General features: G+C 37.4%; 1 protein-coding gene across 1 annotated transcript; it reads right to left on the reverse strand.

Moving 5' to 3' along the window:
- Nucleotides 1–548: 548 nt before the first annotated feature.
- Nucleotides 549–17,570, reverse strand: LOC128734319 (solute carrier family 35 member F5). Its single transcript, XM_053828449.1, has 8 exons — nt 17,389–17,570; nt 3,824–4,279; nt 3,613–3,750; nt 3,455–3,511; nt 3,154–3,387; nt 2,911–3,093; nt 2,539–2,849; nt 549–2,464 (listed from the first exon to the last, which is right to left on the reverse strand). Exons 2-8 carry the CDS (start codon nt 3,911–3,913, stop codon nt 2,155–2,157), a joined length of 1,323 nt encoding a protein of 440 aa, XP_053684424.1. The 5' UTR covers nt 3,914–4,279; nt 17,389–17,570; the 3' UTR covers nt 549–2,154.
- Between the last annotated feature and the right edge of the window lie 5,528 nt (nt 17,571–23,098).

Below are 23,098 nucleotides of genomic sequence, written 5' to 3' on the forward strand. Positions count from 1 at the left end.
CCCAACGTGGAGTACAACCACGCATTTGGTTAAGAAATCGTCAAGCTATCAAGAGCCGCTCCTGACAAACTCAAGTCAAGGCTCGACAAGTCTAACAAGGCTATTCTTCGTTGCTACACTCAGCGACCTTAGTTTCCATCGGGGTTGGTTAAACCCGAAAACAATTGCGATGTTCTGATGCAGCATATAAAAGTAAACATAAACAAATACACCGTCAACAGAGATAAGTCATTACCTACACAAATTAACCCAATATTACAGTTTAAACACTTTCGCATTTTTTTGCCGTAGCCTGTAGTGTAATGATGCATACGGATGCATTGGAAACTGATCTCATTCTGATTTTTGCTCTTTAATATACAATAATTTAATAAACATATGTTTAATGAGCTTTTTGACGCATGGTAAAAAAAACTGCTCGGTTTTGGCTACATACATTTTTAGGTTTGTTTTCCAAAATGAACTGGTACTGATCGGATTTTTCGGATGCTGAAAAAGATACTGCACATTCAGACAAACAAATCAATCTATTGTACGTTGGTGTAAAATCTAAATGTTTGTGTATCATTGATCTAAACTTTGTTTACTGGCTCCCACGAAATCGCGGCGTGTTATTGTTCGTAAATCATTATGTAGTCTTCACACAGAGAGAGACAGAGATACACTTCGGGTGATCTGTTACTTTGTTCAATTCTGTTTTTTTTTTCATAGTAAACAATATGTCTTTACTTCTATAGATGTTCTACGGAATAAAATCCAACCCTCGCTAGTACGGGTAAAAACAGATTCAATAAACGATCTATCTGCTATTTGTAAGAGTGTCCTATGTACTGTATATCTTAACTATGGTATCACAAATTAGACTTTCATCGACCTAACCTAAATAGGAATGTGGGTGTACATTATTTGTATGTTGTGCTTTTTGAGTGATAGAAGATTTAAGGTATGTATGTATTTCTATATTATAGATTTCGAGTGTATCGATGCTTCGTAGTGTATACACAGAGAAAGTGTGGGTATAAGTGCTCTTCATAATTAGTGAATACCAATTAGCAGCTAGGAAATTAACAACGGAACGAGAGGAGAATGTTTGTTATCATCTAATTTACACTATTAACACATGCATCGGGTTAACAGTTATTTTGACAAAAATATACATTTGATGTATATGAATTCGAATACTTTGAATGGTGTTGTTATACCGCAAAAAGGTGGCATCTTGCATTACTTGCCTTGCAGGTGATAGACACCAAACCCTTTAGTTGTTGCATGACCTATATTTTAACGAAAACATTTTTGAAATGCATAATTTGTGCTTAACGTATTTCTATCTAACGCTTGTAGGTACATACATCGTACAATGCTATACTCAGCATATTTCGCTTACGTTACAGACATATTTTTTATGAAGACAGAGTAGCAGCTTTTAAATTTTATGGATGAGGAGTAACATTAAAAACCAACGGACAGACTTTTAATTACAATACACAAATTAAAACATGATTTCATATCTGTAAAAGTAAATATTTGATGTCTACTACATCGCAATCATGATAGTTACTCATAGAATGATGCTTCAATCAATGTATGTGACCACTTTTATGCTTGATTCAAGCAACGAGATAGTAAATAATATTGAATTATTGAATATTATGTCGAAGAATTATCTCGAGGGAAAGATTTTTTCAAACGAAGTGTTGACAATAGCTAATACTATTTAGTAAACCATTGGCAAGCTATTTGCGGAACGTCCAGAAATTTGCAAGAAACGTTGGGTACTTTGGTTTCAAAAGCAACCAATCTAAATTAGTAAGGTTCTTACGAACGAAACATTATTCCAAGTATAGCTCTCAAATCTCAAACAAAAATAACACCAGCAAGATTTGTTATTGTTTGATGACCCATCATCAATCTTTCACGCAAGCTAATACACAGTCTATTGATTGAAATTTGTTGAAATCGAGCACTATAATGTGTTTAAAAATACTTCGTATCACAATTGCAAATACAAAACATAAACCTATAATAATGGTGTATTTTGCGCTGACTATACATGCAATTCCTATTGCCACTCTCCACACCGACGTCAACTGGGTCCTGGTCATACTCAGGCTACTTCTCTTCATACGAGTCAATACCACGTAACTCCTACGGCTAGTTCTCATGGCTATCGTCGATTAACGACTCGTGCTGTTCCTCTAGGTCCGGTATTCGGACGATGTTTGGTTTTCGGCAAAACCGCAAGCGACGATAAACCAATTTGAAAAACTTGAGCAGCGGATCGCAGTCATCAAATTTCACTAGGAACGCTACGAATACCAACGACAGAAACATTGGCAACGAACCCAGATAGAACATCAACGGGTACGTTTTTCCGTGTATCACCATGTCGAATAGCATGGCCATTGGAATCTGTAGCGATATGGCGACCGTGCCGATCAGTGACGATGTCAGAAAACAACCCCTAGAAGAGCAGCGTATTGAGTTACTATTTTTTGTCACATCAGTACCAAAGAGGACAATCATCGTGTCACTTACCACAGCCACAGCGCCTCGGACAGCACCGTTCCGATCAAACCGTTTAAAAATAACACTATAAACTGCTTCCGCGAAGGCAACTCAAATACCTCCAACTGCGAGAAATTAAGTACGAACAGAAGTGGCCACAGCAGCAAGAGATTCCACAGTCCAACAAATCCGAAAAATAATGGAATATTGATCTTCTCTTCGGTATCACTTTTCCGCTTGACTAGCACCAGGTATGAGGCGTAAAAGAAGGCGCTCAGTATAGCCAATACAATTCCACGGCTCATTTTCGGTTCGTTGATTTCGGATACCGAAACCATAATCTGTCCAAAAACATATAGACGTCAACCGATGTTCAATTATTTATTTATATTTGCTACCTACCGCGCCAGATATACTGAAGAGCACTGCAAAAATTTTAGAAACTGTTAGCTTATCACCACACGAGGAAGGAAACATTGCCGCTAGGACTAGCGTAAAGAAGCTGGAAGTTGAACTCAATAACGTTACCATCGCGGTTTCACTGGGTTCTAAGGCTAGCTGAAACATGTAATTCGCTATGAACCACTAAAAATAAGAAAGTGTTGTTTTAATAATTTATGCAAACGATCTGATTGCACGTCCTACCAATATCGAAAACATCAGTGCCGTTCGTGCCGTTTTGTGGTGTGACTTTTGACGGCGCACTCGCAGGCTAGCGGCATACGAGAGCCTTGACATGAGCGCCTCGGTCGCTTCATGCGGTGACATTTCTCGAACCTCCGCGACCTTGCTGAAGCGAACGCTTCGTATGCTGGAATCGTCGCTTTCCGTGCCGGACACCTGTGCCTCATTTTTGATCGGTATAAACGACGAGTCACTCTGTGATTGAGAAACAAACTTATTACCCATTTATATTCTCGAAATAGAAAAAAATAAAACAACCTACCAGACTTGATGTTCCATTCCCGTAAAAATTGTCTTCTTCCTCTGCGTTCTCCATCAACTGAAAACCAAGATAGTTACGTGAGTAAACAAAAATTATCTTTTGCACCTATGTATATTTGCTCACAAACTAAACTTTTTCAAATTGCACCATTTACTCACCGCATAATTGCCAGTTCTGTTGCAACTTTCCTTCCATGGCGCAATAAGCCCCAGGAACACCAAGTAAATTGTGAACATTGACGCCTTAAAGTAAGTGCAAAAGAATGGTTTGTCGTAATTTTCATTTTCATATAAAAACTGAAAATAGAACAAGAAAATTTGATTAGGTTTAATCAATGCAAAATTTATATTCCCAATCCGACCAACATACCTTTGTCAACTCGCTCGATGATACCCAAATGATGTCGACGAGTACCAGCAAAACAATACCAAGTATGAGTTTCTGTGCCTTATTTAACATTGCATTGGCTTGCCTATATTTAAATCATGAGTGATATCAAATCCGCAAGTTTCGTGGTGACGCTGCAATTGAATATTCCGCGTGCCTCTTTTTAGCTGCGTAGGTAATTTGCTTGCGTCTGACCGATTGAAATAATCTGCCTCTCCCTCGTCGTTCGTTTGTTCTTTATCTTCCCACAGTGGAAGGAGTTTTATCGCAAATCAAATCAACAATGATTTTTGGCTACTTGCACTGGTCTTCCACAATGTCGACTGTGTAGTTTGTCATCTCTGGAAAGCAAACGTTGCATTCTCCAGCCATCAATAGGGAGCAACCGTAGATTGATGGTTTACTCGACGATTCACATGATTTGGTGCATCATATGCTCTGTTAAAATTAGAAATAAAATCAGGTTGAAGGTAATTTGTCTATTATAGGTAGGTAAATTTCTAACAGATGTAGTTCATTTGCAGTTTTTTTTTAAATAATAAATCTATATCTATAAAAATGGATTTCTGTCTGTCTGTCCGTATGTTCCTTATAGAATCGAAAACTACTGAACCGATCAGCGTGAAAATTTGAATATAGGGGTTATTGGGGCCAGGGAAGGTTCTTATGATAAAGTAAAAGAGTAAAAGACCCCTCCCCCACTATTCAAATAAAACACAAATGTTTGCATAACTCGAAAACTAATCAAGCAAATGGAACAAAATTTGACATGTGGGTGTTTTTGGAGACAAGAATTTTTTCTATGATGAATTGTGACCCCTCCCCTCTTTATAAGGAGAATTATGACCCTTCTCCCCTTTAAGAGGGGGGGCTTCCATACAAATGAAACACAAATTTCCTCATAACTCGAGAACTAATCAAGCAAATGGAACCAAATTTGGCATGTGAAGGTTTTTGAAGGCAAGAATTTTTTCTATGATGAATTGAGACCCCTCCCCCCGTTAGGAGGGGAATTATATCCCCTTCCCTTTCAATAGTGGGGGGGATCCAATGCAAACGAAATACAAATATCCTCATAACTAGAGATCAAGCAAATGGAACCAAACTTGACATGTGGGGGGTTTTGGAGGCAGGATTTTTTTTATGATGGTTGAAGACCCCTCACCCCTGTGGTAGGGGGATAAGGACTCTCATACAAATAAAACAGAAATTTTTGCGCAACTCAAAAATTAATCGAACTCGAGAAATTTTAGACTCTGTCATCAAACATTAGTCAATAATAAGACCACCAACAACTATCAATAGTAACGTTAGATAATTCTGCGCGAGACGGCAACAGGCCGCGTTTGTTGCCGGCGACCTGCCGTCGGAAGCGCCGGCCACTGCAGGGGGCAGCCCTCCGATTGAGCTTGACCATGTATCAAAACGTTTTTTTAAACCGACTATCCTTTGAAATTAGCCCAACCAATCATGTAAGCATGGTGGCGAAAAAGACTTCTATCCCTTCCTGGACACCCTCGTAGGACTGGTTATCTTATAGATTTTATTGGAATTTAATTAGATTTGTATGTTTTAGGAAGCTACGCAGTTTTCTTTCTCTATCGTTTTTGTTGCTTAGTGTTTCCAATAAAGATCCAGTAATTTGAAATTACTCTCATTGAACGGAGTATTTTCGACTATTTAGGAGAAGATGAACGCTGAATACCCACTCACGAAGAGATTGGAAGTCATGGTAGTCGCCATCTAATATCGGCACTCGTCTCGTTAAGAAGACAGTGCGAACTGAGAGCTAATCTGGACCGAAATGAGGCAAAAAAATACAGATCAGTGAAAAATAAAGTAGAAGAAACCAAAATGTAAAAGTAAACTGATAAAGAAAATTGAAAAGAAATTGAAAAGCTAAACGAAAGCTGCATTAAAATATTTAAATTAAAAAACTACAACCAACAAGAAGCACAAAGAATATAAGAAGAGAAAAAAGCACCAACCAATCAGTAAATTAAATCTAGAAATTATACTTTTGAATTTGTATTATATAATTTTCAGGGGATTAAAAATCACGAACGCACAGCAAACAATGATACTGTCCCTACTTCAAAATGTTGAAACAATATATGATGAAAGTTAGTCACTTTGCATGAAAGGTACGACAACAACAAAATATCGTAGCTGTTTACCGTGGATACAGTTGTTTCATGACAACAATGCTGTTGCTTGCGAAAGAGACACACTGTTGTATGCAATGTGTATTGTGCGCAACAAAAGCAAGCCTAATCATGTCACACTATGTCGACAGCGGTAGTGTCTGGTAGTTACCAAGGTAACGTGGTAAGCATTGTATGCCTTGCAGTACTAAAGTGCCTTATCCATATGACTGCTAAAGGAAACACTAGAAAGTATCTGCATCATCGCAAATTAAATAAATGCACTAAAAACCCTTAATTCACCTTTCCTAGCCTTCCTATGTTAAGTAAAATGTAAAAAACTTACTAACCCCAGTAAATCGCGTGTATCGATTATACGTTCTAACATTAGTTATAAGTAGTGCTTACCGTTATACTATTTTTATAAAAGGCGTACGGCTCCTTTAAGTTAACACGAAGGAGCCAAATCAAATAAACGAGATTTAAAAAAGCATTGTACTGCAAACTTTTGGCCAAAGCAAGCTAGCCTTTTTCTAACGTTTTTTGATGTTTGTCCCTTTTGTTCAAGTTAGTGATAAAGTATTGTCTTTAACCAGTCGACTTGCGACTAACACATATTATATTGTATACACACTTCGAAATGATCTCATAAATCTTGTAATTTTACGGTTTCTGACAAACACATAAATGGAACGAATCATATAAAATTACAGAAAAAGGTAGATAAAGTTTGAAAATCGTGGTTTTCCAGGAGCGGCGTTTTATTCCGTTGTTCCACGCCGCACTGGAATGCTTATGTATATGATCATTTTTCGGCCACTTCCCGTGGTCGAATTATTACAAATTTAGTATCAAAATAAGCAGAAAAGACTGCAGAATCAAAATCTAAAATAAAAAATAATGATTTTTTCAAAATTTTTGGTCGTTTATGTCCCCTTAACACCAAATCAATCACTTGTGAGAGCATATGTGTATCAAAATATAGCCTCCCCGAAGTTATCCTGCTCATATTTATGAGGCAACATTGGTTTGTCCCTTTATTTTGTTGTCGTGATACATTCTGTTTGTTACGTATGTTTTTTAACAGACAGAAAATACAAATGACAACAACTTATGTATGCACTGACACCATTGTGATTTGATTAAAACTACTTAGGCTCCTCATAAGGCGTACAAATTCAGATTCTAGGAAAAATATTCTAGCCAATTTTGATACATTTTATTAAAAATGTGGTTTGCGAGCCTCCCAATTGTTCCCCAGAAACGTCACTAGTCTAACAAACTAGTCGTTGTAGGTTCGAATCTCGACCGAGAGACTGCACCGGCGAATCGTCATGACATCCCGATCAGACAAACATAACAAAATTATAACAAATCATGATATTCTGTTATGACGGTATTTCTAACATAATTTGCTATAATTTTGGTCTCGTTAGTAGTTAAAATAACAAAAATTCTATCAGAACTTCTTAGCAGCAGTAGCAAAAATGTAACAAAATTTGTTATGTTTTGAACAAAATTATATCAAAATTTTTTATGATATTTGTAACAGGTTTTGTTATAATTTTGTTAAAATATAACAAAAACTTCTTTGCCTTCATCTGCTATATCGACATTTTATTTCGGCCAAATTGCCAAAAATAGTACAGCTATTATCAGGAACATTCACAAATAGCACAGAAAAAAACTTATACATTTTAAAAATCGTTCCGGCCTCGGCCGGGATTGAACTCACGACATATCGCATAGAATGCAACAGTCTTAACCTCTGTGCTAGAATTGCTCTTGAATGAAGGTAGATTAAATGCTTATATGATTTGGCCGATAGCTCATTCGGGGTTGTCAGTTTTTGCTTCGAGCTGTCTATAAATAGAAAATAAGCGTTGAATCCAAAGCCAATCAAGAAGACAAAGAAATCGAATCCTGATATGTTGCGCCACTTTAACCGTAATGTGTGCGACAAAAAAAACACCTTTAGCAGGGCGACAAGGGTACCCGGGTACGAAAAATTGATATTGTTATAACATCAACAATTTTAAACCAATTTTGATGAAATAGGTGTCATTTGATTCGTTAATTTATCTAGTTTTGAATTATCTGGCCATTTGGCCATTAAAAGACGTACGGGGCCCGAAAATCCGGAATTCCGACAGAGTGTCCGCTGTGAGGTAGAGAACTGATTGTATTGCAGGAAAATCAGTCATGCGGATATAAAAACTCTAAAAATTCGTACAATGAACTATTTCATATAATGAGATGAATCAGGTTGGCCATTCCGGAGTAGGTTCCTGTGGGGTCATGGGTGGCTAGTCTAGGATTGGAGGTAAAACCTAGCAATATGGGTATCAAAGTTCTTGGAATTAATTCGGTAGGTGATATTTTTTACATTTCGATGTATTTTGATTGGTTATTTCGAAAATGGTTTTTATGGGGTCACAGATAATACCGCAGGATTCAAGATAATGCTTAGCATTATCAGAACAGTTCAAAACGTAGAACCATCTGTTATACATTTGGAACTAGTTCCGAAATTATTAATCAGTACTAAACTGGCCATATCAGTTCAAAACATTTAAAAGATCCGCTAAACCAATTCTAATATTGGATTAGGCACCCAACTGGTCATCTGTAACCCTACAGGAACCCAATTCTGGAATGGCCAATGCGATCTAAAGTCACCAATTTATATAATAAGATAAAAAAAGTGTCCAAAATGTCAAGTTCAAAGCTAATGGCTTTGCTGAAAGCTGATATTCTTCCAAAACAAGCGGCTTCCCACGTTTTACCGGACGTTGCTCCGGAATTATCGATTCCCGGGAACTACATGTCATATGATGGCCAAATGCTTAAACTAATCAAAACTAGATAAATGTACGAATCAAATGCCACTGGTTTCATCCAAATCGGTTCAAGATAGCCAAAGTTATGAACATAGCAAATCATGGGTACCCGGGTACCCTTGTCGCCCTCCTACGTAATAAAAAAAATTCAAGTGCCTCTCATTGCTAATCCCCTTTATGGATATGCACCAAAAAAACCCTTAATTAATTAAGATCAACGAGTTTTACGGTGTCAAAAAATTTCAATGACGTATGTTTTAAATTGAATGAGTTATAACTATTTTAAAACTGAAAAGGTACCCGGGTACCCTGTTGCACACATAACGGTTAAGAATGTTGCACGAATTGCCATTAAATATGGTCGGTGTTAAATCAGACTGGACCAAGTCGCAAATTCAAAAAATGAGTTAATGATAGCTAGCGATCAACAATTTTCTAAGCTGCATTTTACTTAAATCAGACTATCATAAATATTGCAAACAGCCAAAGTTATCAGATGATTCCGAACGATTGATAGGTATTAAACATACAGAGCAACAAACTTTGAACACGTTTTTCTCGAAGAGTTTTGTCACTTGGTTCGGTTTGTCTTAAAGACGACCATATATGATCGGTGTTAAGTCAGACCGAACCAACTGAGTGATTTCGAGAAAAACTCGTTCAAAGTTTGCTGCTGCTGTGTAGTTTAAAGCTATCAATCATTCGAAATCATTTAATATCTTTGGCTGTTTACAACATTTATGTAATCTGATTAGAGTAAAACATAGCTTAGGAAATTATCAATCGTTTGCTGCCATTAACTTATTTTTTTAAATTTCGCGCCTTGGTCCGGTCTGATTTAACACCTACCATATAAGAAAATAATGCAATGACTCGTATGTTTCAGTTTTCGAGTCTGTAAACTTTTCTGTTCATTTTAGCAAGACCCAGCCACAGAAAAGATTAAAAACAACCATGAACTTAATTATTTAAATGATGTGAACGGATGAAAGCCCAATTAAAAAAGTAAATAAATAAATAAATAAATGATGTGTAGAAGAATCTATTCCTCAGTAATTATGCGAACTATTTAGATAATTTTTTTGTTTTGTTGGTAAAGGTTTGGAGAAAATTTTAACTACTTTTGATCTTTGTAAACATACATAAACCGAGAATATAAAAGATAAGATTTTATTTTATCTCAGTTATGTTCAGTCCAAGCATCTAGCAATAAAATATAAGTGTGAGTAAACGAAACATTCTCCAACTACACGCCATTAACTAAAAAAACTAGTTTTCTCATATATGAAATTCTACAATGACATTTAAAAATAACTCATTAGGTTATTTAAACAAATACTTCTGTCAATACGTTCTTTAATTTCTAGTAATAAACTGCATGAGGTTCCTCAAGCGCGACTTGACAGGAGCGGCGTGTTACTGCATCGAGTATGTTTCTTAAGGTGCATTTAGATTAGGCAATTTTTTAGCAACATGTAGAATGCGACATGTTGCTAGTTCTTGCTCGCATTAATCGTGGGGAGGACCAACCAGCACCAAATTTAGGATTTTTACATTCTGACCTAAAACAAACAATCTGACAAAATTTGGTTCAAATCCGTGAAGGTCGATACATCTCGGATACTTCGCGTAGAATTACCCTAATACGTGACTTTTAGATTTTAAATTTGCAATAATTTGAGAACGGCCTAAGAAAAAAGCGTATCTGATATAATGCGTAGAATTTGATTTTATTTTAGTTTTACAAAAACTTGTCAATTTTCAAAGATTATAAAAATTCCGAAAGATCTCTTTACCAGATTTTAGAGCATTATTTGCGCTTAAAAAATCTTTAAACAAAGATATGTTTTGAGATAATTCACAATTTATGATTTTTACCATGTATTTGCAAAGCTTTTTCTTTCAGTGTAATTGTTTACTGAAAATACACTTGATTTACTACGAATTTTTCTTTGACGTCATTTTCATAAAATAAATAGTTTTCGAGATAGAATTTTTAGAAAAAAATATTCTAATTTCTAAATACGCTCTTTTTAAAAGTTACTCTTGACGAAAAAATATATTTCATGGAAAATGATTCGGTGCGGGATTGTAATTAGCAAAACTTCATTGCAATCAAAACTAGTCGAGACAAACCGTTTGCAAGCTGGAACAAGCTGAAATTGCTCTGTAACAAAATTATAACAAATTTTGATATAAGAGCAAAACTTGTAATAATTCTGTTAGCCTCATTAATTTGGTTGATCAAAAATATAACAAGTTCTGTTATTTCTATCTAATTGAGATATTTTTTTGTTATATGTTTGTTATAATCATTTACTCGGGATTCCATACATTTGCTTTAGAAAATTTGTGTTCGGTAATTTGAATTAAAAAACGTTGAACAATAACACTATCAGCACAGCGAATCACAATTTATCTTGGAAAATTTGGGAACAGGTTTGGCAGAATGCCATTTACTAACTATACGTGACCGACACGAAAATGATAAAAATATGCTAGAAGCACAATGAAAACCTTTGTAAAATTTACTTTATTCTCTGTTTGTGCAATACTCAAAGAATTACAGGGCTATTTTCGAAATTCATGCATATTTCGATTGAAACAAACTGAATTTTGCATAAATCTGCCTCCCATGTGTTCGTACATCTCCCTATTTGATATACACTCTTAAATGATTCTACCTGTAAATAGGTCGGATTTTGTTAAAACTAGGTTGATACTACTCAAAATGCCCTGACAGAGTACAAACTCAAATTTTGGGTAAAAATTCAACCAATTTTGGCTAGTTGTTACCGATAATTGAATTATTCTCTGTGACAAATAACGCACTTTTACGTTCTCACTACTAATTTTTTGGTTGAAAAACTACTCAAAATCTAAGTTTGTTCACTTTAAGGGCATTTTGAGTTGTTTTAATCAAATTTTAACTAAATCCAACCAATTTACGGGTAAAGTCATTTAAGACTGTAAGCAATCGCTAGTAAGCAAGTGTTCACTTGCTTACAAGATTTTGTGCATCAAAACTGAAATGCGAGCGTTATTTATATCAGTTCATCATTTATCCTTTCTTTTTGCAATACACAAAGAATTTCGGGTTATTTCCGATATTCATACAGATTTCCGTTGAAACAAACTAAATTTTGCATAAATCTGTCTCCCGTACCTTTGTACATCTTTGTACCTTTGTAAGCAAGTGGTCTCTTCCAGGTGAAGAGACTCTCAATGCAATGATTGGTTCAATGGGTTTAATACCAGTCAGTGAAGGAGAGGAAAAAGCGCTTAGATAAACTATTTGAGCATTACCGCGAGGGACAATTTGGCCAAGTATCGACGAGCACGAATCGAGTTGACCACGAATCGAGTTGACCACGATCCTGAGGAGGAAAAAGCGCTAGAAAAGGGACAGAGATCGTGAAGAGCTAGAACAATTATTCCGGGCTAATGACACGTGCAAGTTCTAGAAAAACCAATTTCGTAAAGATCGGGGTCCTCGTATAGGAACGAGGAGAGAAATCTTTTCGCAAATGAACGCAAGGTGGTCGACAGGTGAAAGCAGTTCTTCGATGGGTGAATGAATAGCGATAAAACAGAAGCAGGCGAAACGGAAATTAGCCTGAGACCACCCACAAACGATAATCGCATTCCGGCTCTCGGTCTCGAAGATATTGGGCGAGAAATCGGACAGTAAAAGGCTAATTGAGCCACCGGAAAGAACCGACTTCCGGTAGAACTCTACAAAAGTCGCAAGGAAACAATACCCAAGTAACCATAAGCATTAATCTAAAACCGTATATTGGAATGTGATGAGGGGTAATATCACCAAGATTTAAATGCGACTAATTTCACCTCACTCAATCACATCCGCTATGGTTTAGATGGCAAAGGTGCAAGGAAACGAATGAGGTTGCATGACTAACTCCCGGTTCGAGCCCTGTCTATAGGTGGTAAGATTATTCAGCATTTCCAAAAATGGTTTCTGTTTATCCTGCTTGAGCTCCCCTTGAGATGCAGCAAAAAAATCGCTTGGTTTTTTAGTTTTTTAACCCTCTAACGAGCAACATCGTAAAAGCGATGCGATCAAGCTAATGACTGTTTTATCATGAAAGTACACTCAAAAGAACCTTAAGTTCTGATTTTCATGCAAAAATAATTATCTGGACGAGCGCCACGTTAGAAAAAGTCCAATTTCTCTTTTTCGTTTTTCATGTCTAACGCTCTACCCAGATATTTTTTCAATTCAAATATGGAGCTTCAAAAGCGAAGGCCGTCTACAGACGGCCTTACCAGTTAGAGGATTAAATCCCGACCGAATCTATTTTTATTTACCATAACAAGCAAACGATATGCCATCGATACTTTTTCGATACGTCGATAATGTAGATAAAATGACGTTTCGTTTAAGCCTCAAACAAACACTGATAATGCTTATTGGATGCTTGTGGCGTAGCATTTTAACAACCCGCTATTTCGCCTTTTTAGCATTATGTGAGTTCTACAGAAGTATATAAAGAAAAATATGCTTTTAATCATAGTTCTGTATGCTTATACAATGTTGTCCAAGGCCTAGTGTTTAGTACTTACTGGTTACTTGGGTAGTAACGGGCACTTCACAGGATAATTTAAAGCATTTGAGAAAAGGAGAAACTATCGGTGGAATGGATGGAAAGTGTGTTTTATTCTATCTACATCTGATTAAGGCCACCTCAAGATGCTCTCTTAAATCTTGTTAGGTCAGCTATCCCCAATGGCAAGAGATTTCGGAGGGCAGTATCAGGCGGACTTTATGGGCTCCCTTACTACTACGGATCGAATTCATCTATTTACATGAATTTCCGTATGATTGCGACCGACAGACAGGCAACGCATAACTAAGTAGCAATATGAGAGAATTTTGGGTATGAATTTACTTCTTTCACAAGAAATTGGAAGGAAAATAATACAGGAAAGAACATTGGAATGCAAGTTAGTACTTCAAAAACCAAATATATGGCAGAAAGGGACTCCAGAGAAAATAACGTTTACCTCCCACGGATAGTGATTATTGACGGCAATGAACTGGAGTAACGAGTAACGAGTAAGGCGCTTTAACGACGCATTCAAGCTAGAAGTTGAACCGATTTTTCCCTCCGTAAGTCCTTTCGGTTAAGGTGACATGAGTCTACGGCCAATGTTTTGAAAACGTTAAAACGTTGCATAGGTAGTATATCATGGCCATAGACCTAAGGACGGTAAGGTTCATAGACATATACAGTAGCAGTGACAAGATATGGTAGATACTGGGACTATTATGTGTATCCATATGCATATGCCGCTGCACAAAGCTGACAATGCATTGCAATGTACAAAACGCTAATCAGCCCGGTATTTGAGACTGTAACTTTGCTTACGGAAGACATACATGCGCTTGCCGTATTAGAAAGAAAGATTTTACAGACTATAAGCGGAGTGTAGATCACCACGTGGAGATGATCCAGGAACAGCAGGCACACTTGGAGAGACTCCCATCGTGTACCTGACCAAAAGTGTGATGCTACGGTGAACCGGCTCTGTCGCATGGATGCCTGACGACTATGCAGTACAATCTTTTCAAGGCATCCACCGGTATCAGGAATAGCAGGGCCCAATATGCTAGCTAACTCGTATACCACAGGAACCTCGCGGTTCAAGAACTCGCAAGCTTAAGGTTTATTTTTATCTTTTATTTATTTTACCAGTATCCAAAATACATTCAAATATATTACCTGATAAACAGCAACAACAAAGTACTCGCTTAAAATTCAACATCGGAAATTTCTGTACAATGACAATCGACTCAAATATTCGAGAATTTGTTTGCATCACGAATTACAAGCGCGATGGTCAATAGGAGCCTCTCATGTCGATCATAACCGCTACAATGTATGCTTGCGTATATTCAAACCGTGAGTAGCTCATTCAATTACGCTACCTTTGTATTCCATTGTCTCGCAATCACCGATAGCCATGCTGTTGCTACTTGTGTTCATAAGTTTGTAGTTCAATTACGATTCAAATATTTAATTATCACAGCAAACTCAATTATTAGCGCCATCAGACAGGATATTCAGTCAGGCGGACACAGCGTTCACATTTACACTGTGGCGCGATCTATTTTTAGTAGAACCAATGAGCTCGCTGACACAGATTGCATATAGTGCTGCTAACCGCACCAATAATGCACGAGTAAATTTACTTCAAACTGCTGCTACGCCCGGAGCCCTATCACTAATTTATTAGTACGTAATGTACGATGCTGGCCACCTAATTTATGATCGGTACTCATATGTGTGAGTTTTATCCAAAATTAATTTATTGAATCTCGTCGGCCTTTTTGTGAATTTTGGTTTGTTTGCCTTTCTACAACATCAGTACATTGAAGCGAACGTCGAACGAAAGAAAAGCAGTATGTGATAAGTGGCTATGTAGAGAAACACCGACAACCGCAGACGGTGAACCAACCGATAGGACCAAGGAACGGTCGATTGAATGTTTTATTTTAAGGCCAAAAGGCTACGACCAGCGAGATATGCAGTGTGCATGAAACGCCAAAGGATACAAGCATGACTGAGGCCGTACCCACCGCTCTGTAATGACTACGGAGTGAGTGCAGCGTGATGCATAGGGTGGCATTCCACCTGAAATAAGGGTGGTTACTTTTTGTAATAGAAAGGAGTTTACGGTTGTTAACGGCGATCTGTGTTCGAAAACCTCTCTAACATTTTCAGTTTTCTTGAACTATGTTACAACAATATGTAAAAGGCATTTTTAATTACATTCAATTTAAATTAACTTTGGAGCACACTAATTACGGCATTGGTTACTTCACCTGTCACTCCTTTTAAATGTAAAAATATGCTAATAATTATGCCAGATTTATTCTACTATGCTCACTAAACACTTCCATATCTTACAAAACATATACCTTTGATAGTAATTCAAAATTCTTTAATACGTCTGATAGCTTCCGAACAACAAACCTTATAGATATTCCATCAAATGGTCAATTATTCTATGATTCAGTGTACTTGAGAAAAAATTAAAAAATTACTCATTTTTCTATGTTTAAATCTTGAAACATGTATTTCTAAAAACCTTGGTTTACAGAGTCAGTAATGTTTATTTTTCAAAAACTCTTGGAACTGTTGTTTTTTTAATGTTTACTAGGTGCCTGTTTCTGTATATCGCTTCGCGGTAAACAATCACCACCAGAGGATCTTCGGTGCTTTTTGAATATTATACGTCAAAGACCGGCACTTGAAAGCATAGGGTTCAAAGTTCAACCGTCACATTCTGCCACCTGCGTTTTCAAACAAGACTTCAGTTTTAATTAAATTCTACAACACTGTTTACTTTCAGCACGTCAATCTGGCCTAGGTACAGATTATCCCTGCCTACTCTCCAACCCTATAGAGGAGGACGCTTTGTCAATTGTTTCTGCAATCTTTCACCCTTATTCTGTATTCCGACGGACCTTAATTTCGACCGAAACTGTTTCGATCGAGTTGTTTATTTATTTGGCTTTGGTGTTGAAGAAAACCAGCCTCTTTCATTCGAAATATCGATTCGCCGGAATACAGAATAAGGGTGTATGTAACGAAATCTTAAGCGTGTAAAATTGTCGTTTCGGGCCTGGGAATCAAAAAGTATGTTAACATGTGATTACTTGATTCATTAATTCTTGCAATGACTTTATGTTTAACCATTTTGAAACAGAGAATATTCGAGAAACTTATATATTTGGAAAAATTTGAGACTCTGTTTCAAACATATCTAAAGTCTGTGGAGATATAGCTGGCTTATAAGTATGTAAAACATAACCAATTTTCGTTATATGTTCACATTTCGTATCTTCAAAGTACACCCCAATATGCGTAGTTCTACGTCAAAACTTTTTTATTTACAACGCGATGTGCATAAAATTTTTGGACCAAATTTAACATTTCAATCGTTGTTGTAGGTCTACCCTAAAGAATAGTGAGCAGTCGTGCGCTATACAATCTATGTTGCCATTCGACATAAAATTTTTAGACCAAATTTAACATTGTAATCATTGTTGTAGGTCTACCCTAAAGAATAGTGAGCAGTCGTGCGCTATACAATCTATGTTGCCATTCGACCATGTTAGTAGAAACTAGAGAAAAAACAATCAATGAAAGATGGGTCTCCGATACACTCCACTGTCGACACTTTATGAGGCAGTAAATTGTCTAACAAAAAAAAATTGGCGTCTGTCGTCTGCCTACACTCCATCCACCCAATATTTACATATGGTAACCATTGCAATCTTATCATCTTCCAAGAGTACCCATTGTCTCGTCGCTAACACTGACACATAAAATATATTCCTCTAGTGATACGTGACAAATTTAATAAATCTTTTCAACTAAATTATACCAACTACTCCGGTGATACGATGTCATACCGCTGTACTAGAGCGCGTTAATTGAAGTCAATTGAAACAGTAAATAAAATCAACTCAACACAGCAAAACGATATCACATTTTCTTCGCATTGCACTTATGTTTTGTAAGCAAAAACACACCTCTAAATGAAAACCAATCAGCACTGACGCATCAAACACCGCATAAAGTTGTTAAAAGCTGCCTTTTTGCTGAAGTTCAACGCTTCTATTCTAACTCATTAATACTAGCCGACTGAGATTTGCTAAGTGGCACACCAAATTTTCACTTTTTCGGTAAAACAAACATTTAAATCTTCCATATCGAACAGCGCCGGATGACAAAACGTTGCTGACAGATGGACGTCGCATCGCAATGTCAAAAAATGTGTTCATGCCATGTCGTTCATGCGCAGAGCGTAAAATGAATCCACCGAATGTATACGCTACCTGTACTGGCACGCACAAACAGTAAACCGGTGGAAAATATGAAACTGTGTAAAATGGAACTGTTAAATCTGCCTCTGCTCTATCGTATTACGTATTATAAAAACTACAGAGACTGTAGATTACAGAGGCGATTTGGCACTGCGCAAAACTTTGAATCAAAACGGAGAGTACCACCACAAATAAAGGTAACTCTGCGTTTTGATTCAAAATTTAGCGGTTTTTGAGTGCCAAGTCGCCTCTGTAATCTACAGTATCTGTAATAAAAACTGAACAGAAGTGTATGTTGAGCTGTTTGAACTATACCTGCATACAAGTTTGTTTGAGATGATTATCTGTTTCAGGGTTCATTGGGTTCTGAAATATTTCAAATTCAAACTGGAAATTTTTCCACACTATGCTACCGAGGATTCGTTACGGCGTCAGTCGTCATGGCGGCGCATCGATATGAAACGGGCAGTAACTGAAAGGTGGTAGAATGAAAACATTGTTCGATTCCCATTCACGATCCCATTACCTCTGTATGCAGATAACAAACATGATTGGTAGTGTGGAATATATAAGACTCGCCCTTCGACTCGGATTAATCGAATGTTTATTTTATCAGTTTCTTATATATTTTTGTTGCAAAAAAATGGTCATCATCTATATACATAAAAGTGAGCGGGAGTATGTTTGTATGTTCCACCATTACTCCAGAACGTCTTGACCGTTCTCCACCAAACTTAGCACACATGTTCCTTAATATAAGAGAACCAACATTGGGGGGTTGATAAGAAGGGGGGTTCATAACAGGGGGGAGGCCATAACTCTGAAACGCATGGACGGTTCTTCATCAAACTTGGCACACAAGTTCCTTGACATAAGGGAATCAGCACTGGGACGTTTAGTTAGCACTCAACATTATACAATTTTCTCTACAATTAGATATACCTGGGATTTTCTAAAACCACTGTTTATTTTAGATAATCAAATCACATGGTTAAATATAATATTTGGAGAACTTATTATTTATTATTTTATATAGTTTTTGTCTTTGTGTGTTTGCATCATGATGGGCCAGTATTTTTAAATTGGTACCCTTCGGGGGATTGACATCCCGCTGTCGGAAATTGACCTTCTCAGCCTTGTACAACCCCAGAACATCTTTCGAAAAATTGCGCGAGGCTTAATCCAGCCAGAAAATCGTCGGATTATTGTGTGATTTCAGAACTGGAAGTTGACGCTTTTAAAAGCATTCCTTTTGGTACACATACATACCTGCCCAATGGCCGTCCCCCCAGCCAGCATTTTCAAATGCAAATACAGGTTAAAAGCATTACGTGCAGATATGCATACTAATAAATCGTTTTTTATGCGCAAAACTGGCATATTTGTACTGTCTTAGAGGCGATATACGTGAAGGGGAAAAATTATATGCGTTTCATAATATCCGATTAAGCACGACTCGCTCCGTACTGCTATACAATGCTGAAAATCATATGTGTGTCAGTTGTTATCATTACATATGACTGAAAATCATCTTAGGCATTGAACTGCTTAATAAGTAGATACGATTCAGAATTTGTTAAGAGTTATTTTAGAGAATTTTCGTACATTTATGTTCGATTTGGTGCTGGCTGAGCCGGTTGTCACGAGTGAGTGGGGTGCTCCGCTTTCCATACAACCGCAAATTACTTGTCAAATTATATATTTTCTGGTAAACTTTGACATTTTCTACTTTCTAGCGTTCTCAAGCATATCAAACTTATGATGAACAGTGTAGAACACTGCTTTTACGTAGGTTTCGTAATCCATAACGAGTTTGCGGTTTCGTCAACATCTGGGTGTAGAACTTCCATGTACCTTTTTGAACTTTTTATGTGTGTTTTGTCCTACACATTTTTTTGACGTAGGACTACGTCTTACGGCAAGTTTTGAGATAGGGTGTCATTCCAAAAAATCGAAAAATGCGAGCGTCACGAAAAATGAAAGGTTTTGAGCGCTAATAGCTCAGTGGTTTTCCGATCGATTTTCAATATTCTTACACCAATCGATCGGAAAATCTTCTAAGAATTGACCCAAAAGAAGAAAAGTATGGATTCTTGATGTTGAACTATTGAAAAATTTAAAATAATGAACCTATGTTTTACCAGAATTCTCGCTTCATGATTGGTTGGAAGATGCTTTACGATGATCTAAACCTATACCAATTTGATATCTGTGCTTGGGAAGTAAGCCAAAACAAGTGACCAATTTTCCCCATTTCAACAAGACTTCTTAACACCGCGGTTCAATCTAGAATATTTTGATGTCCTTGCTTGGGAAGTACGCCAGAGAGAGTAACAAAGCCCCCTCGTGCCAAGATCGCAAATTCTTTACTGCGAGACGATTAAACCTCGGCTAACTTGATATCTGTGTTGGAAAAATGTGCTACAGTTGTACTGTTCGGTTATAATACGACTCTGTATGAATACGCATGCTTGCCGTTTCATTAGTAGTGTAGTGAAAAGATGTGCTGTTGATAAAATAGGATTGAATTGGTAAAATCCCTTCAACGTGGGAAACCATGGATAATAAAAACAATCTTTAATTTCAGTAAGGTAGCAGGGAAGTAAAAGTTTCTGTTCTTGAATTTGTTAAATTGTTTTCAAATGCACAATCTTTTGAGAATTGAACGTATGCAATGTTACTACTTTGATAAATCTTACATACAACGCATGTAGCATGTATATACATATGTTGCATATAGCATGTATACATGAAGAATCGAATGATTACAAGCATGAATACATGCCACTATCACTACAAAGAGACTTACGTAGTTCTGCGTCACCTATATATGCGGTCGTGTCTTGTACACAACCCCTCTGATTTTTACATCTCGTACAAAGCATTTACTTAAATTCAGTTTTATCGCTACATCTCTAACTGATTTATTTGGAATCCTATTGAATGCTTGAATTACCCGCTTGTGTTCTTTACGCTATACGGAGATCCACTTTGATCACTTTTTTCCTTCTGATCGATAGTCAAACACTCTTTGTACCAGTAAGCGGTTATACTCTAGGTTAGGAGTGGCTCACGACAGCGTCTGATCCAGAGCAGGCGGCTGAATTAAGAAATGTGTTATCTCGACACGACACCTAACATGGCAGCCCCACTACGAGGCTGGGTAGCGTGGTCGCCGCCCCAAAGTTTCTAGTAAAGATGCCGACGTCGTCTGCTAAGGTTAAGAGTTAGCTTCTTTTGTTGCAGATCATTCCACTCGTTTCCATGCCCGGTCGCCGGATCACACCATCAATAGCGATGTTAAATAACATGCAGGAGCCGCAACCCTTTGTACAATTCAAATTGACTCGATAGTGCCCCCGAAACACACACGTAGCCCATTACTCGCTCCAAAAACCGATCTCGTGCATTATCTGCCAGAACTGTTCGTGCTCAACTGCATCGTATGGTGCCTTGAAATCCACGAAAATATGATGTGTGGGCACGTTGAACTCCCAACATTTCTGGTAAAATTGGGTCTTGCCGCCACGGGTTTTCCACACCTTCTCGCCTTTGCGACAGAACTCATGCAGCGCCACGATGTCGAATTTTCGGGGCTTTAACTGATCGAGCTGCACCTTGTCGCCACCCACAAAATTCAGCGACCTGCAGTTTCAGATACCAAGCACTATTCCACGTAATATTGGTTGAAACGGTAGTTCTTTTACAATTGGTAAAAGGGAAGGGACGGTAGAAGAAAGTAATGAACATTTTTTAGAGTAAAGGAGAAAGAGTGAGAAGGTGTGAGGGGGGGGGGGGGGTTATTAGTAGCTTACGCTTAACAAGCAGTCGTTGTGACTCCTTCCTTTTGTCCAATGCTGAAAGGTGCAGGGGTCGAACCAAGCTATAATCTGAGATTATAACCGGATTCGAACCCACAACACCCGTCAGGGCATGTGGCTCGCTGGTACTAATGTTTGACCTAATTAATGTTTGAACCTTAGAACCATAGAGGCGCTAGACAAAAGGAGACCGCACAACCCCCTGTTAAGCGTAGCTACTAATATCCCCCCCCCCTCACACCATCTCCTTCATTATAAAAAATTTTCATTACTTTCTTCTACCGTCCCTTGTAAAAGAAGAACTAATTAAAAGTTTACGTTGAGCGTCTTAGCACAATCCTTCCTAACTTGACTCGTAAAGAAGAACTACCGTTTCAAAAAGTATTAATTTATATGGCTGACCTCATTTCAAGATCAAGACTAAAACACGAGGTTGGTCTATCATTCCATGTCCTTATTTCGTCGTCTATTTCCATTCCAAATGTTTCAAGTCGAATTTTCTTGATCATTCAATAGTAGAAAGGTTTAGGTAGCTTGCCTTACTAAGGTCACGCTACCGAGTCTCGTAATATGACTGCCGTCTTACGTAGGGGAATTATGTATAACGTGCCCCCCGTGGCCAATGTGCCCCCCCCCCTTCGTTTTTCGCTAAACAAGCGAAATTAAAATGCAAAACCACCCAGAAACCATAGTATTTGATGGAACTAGCCTACTATGCAAGTATGACAGTTGTCACATGCTGTAAAAACAAAACAAAAATAAATTTGTTTTTGAGCAGCTTCCGATGTAACTTTTGGCGTCATTTCCATAAGCTATTTTCTTGTCAAAATCTGTAAATAACCGGTTGTTGCGATTCGATTGCGTAAAGTGAACTTCAAAATGACATCCCTGCTAAAAATAACGGTATGAAACGCTTGACTTGCTTTAACATTTAATATTTTTTCAAATAAGTAAAAGCAGGCCAAAATGCCCCACTTGCGGTGGTGCAATTTGCCCCCTTGCAAATGTGGCTTTAAAACTATGTAAACAGATCTAAGTTGAAGTCGATTGCTATTATTTAATTCAATTAGTATTGTAGAGTAACCGTGGTGGGAATAATTAATTACCAACGTCCAAATTCTAGGTAATTCAACTACTCGGTACAAAACGCCACAGCTGCGTATAATGTGCCCCATGCAGAAAAGAAAAAGTGCACCAGAAGGCCGAAACTAGGTTTATTTTACATAAAATAACGATATTTTGCAAAACAAAGGAAATAGTTTTACTTTCTACAAAATAGAGTTGGTCTGTCACTGGTAGAAATACTCAAATTACCGCATTGGGCATATTATACCGCAGGTGGGGCATTTTACCCCGCGCAGACGAGAAACACAACATTTAGGTGCTTTTATTAAATAATTCCTAGCATGTTTATTCCACAATACTAAATGAAATAAACAATTGCAATTGGTTGTCAGCTTAAGTACCAACATATACACGTAGTTGTAACGTTAATTTGGGGAAGTATAACGGAGATATATCCATTTATTCTTAGGGGGGGCACATTATACACTTTTCCCCTATAGTGCCTAATCATTACATTTCCTTATTCAACC

The sequence above is a fragment of the Sabethes cyaneus genome, chromosome 2 (genome assembly GCF_943734655.1).
Source record: "Sabethes cyaneus chromosome 2, idSabCyanKW18_F2, whole genome shotgun sequence".
Classification (NCBI taxonomy): Eukaryota; Metazoa; Arthropoda; class Insecta; order Diptera; family Culicidae; genus Sabethes; species Sabethes cyaneus.

Bases quoted from the DNA above. Each gene is read 5' to 3' on its own strand.
- LOC128734319 (XM_053828449.1), bottom strand. From the start codon at position 3,913: ATGTTAAATAAGGCACAGAAACTCATACTTGGTATTGTTTTGCTGGTA. The intron at 3,388-3,454 runs GTAGGTTGTTTT...TCTCAATCACAG, and splicing joins GGAATGGAACATCAAGTCTG to AGTGACTCGTCGTTTATACC. The intron at 3,094-3,153 runs GTAGGACGTGCA...TCTTATTTTTAG, and splicing joins CACTGATGTTTTCGATATTG to TGGTTCATAGCGAATTACAT.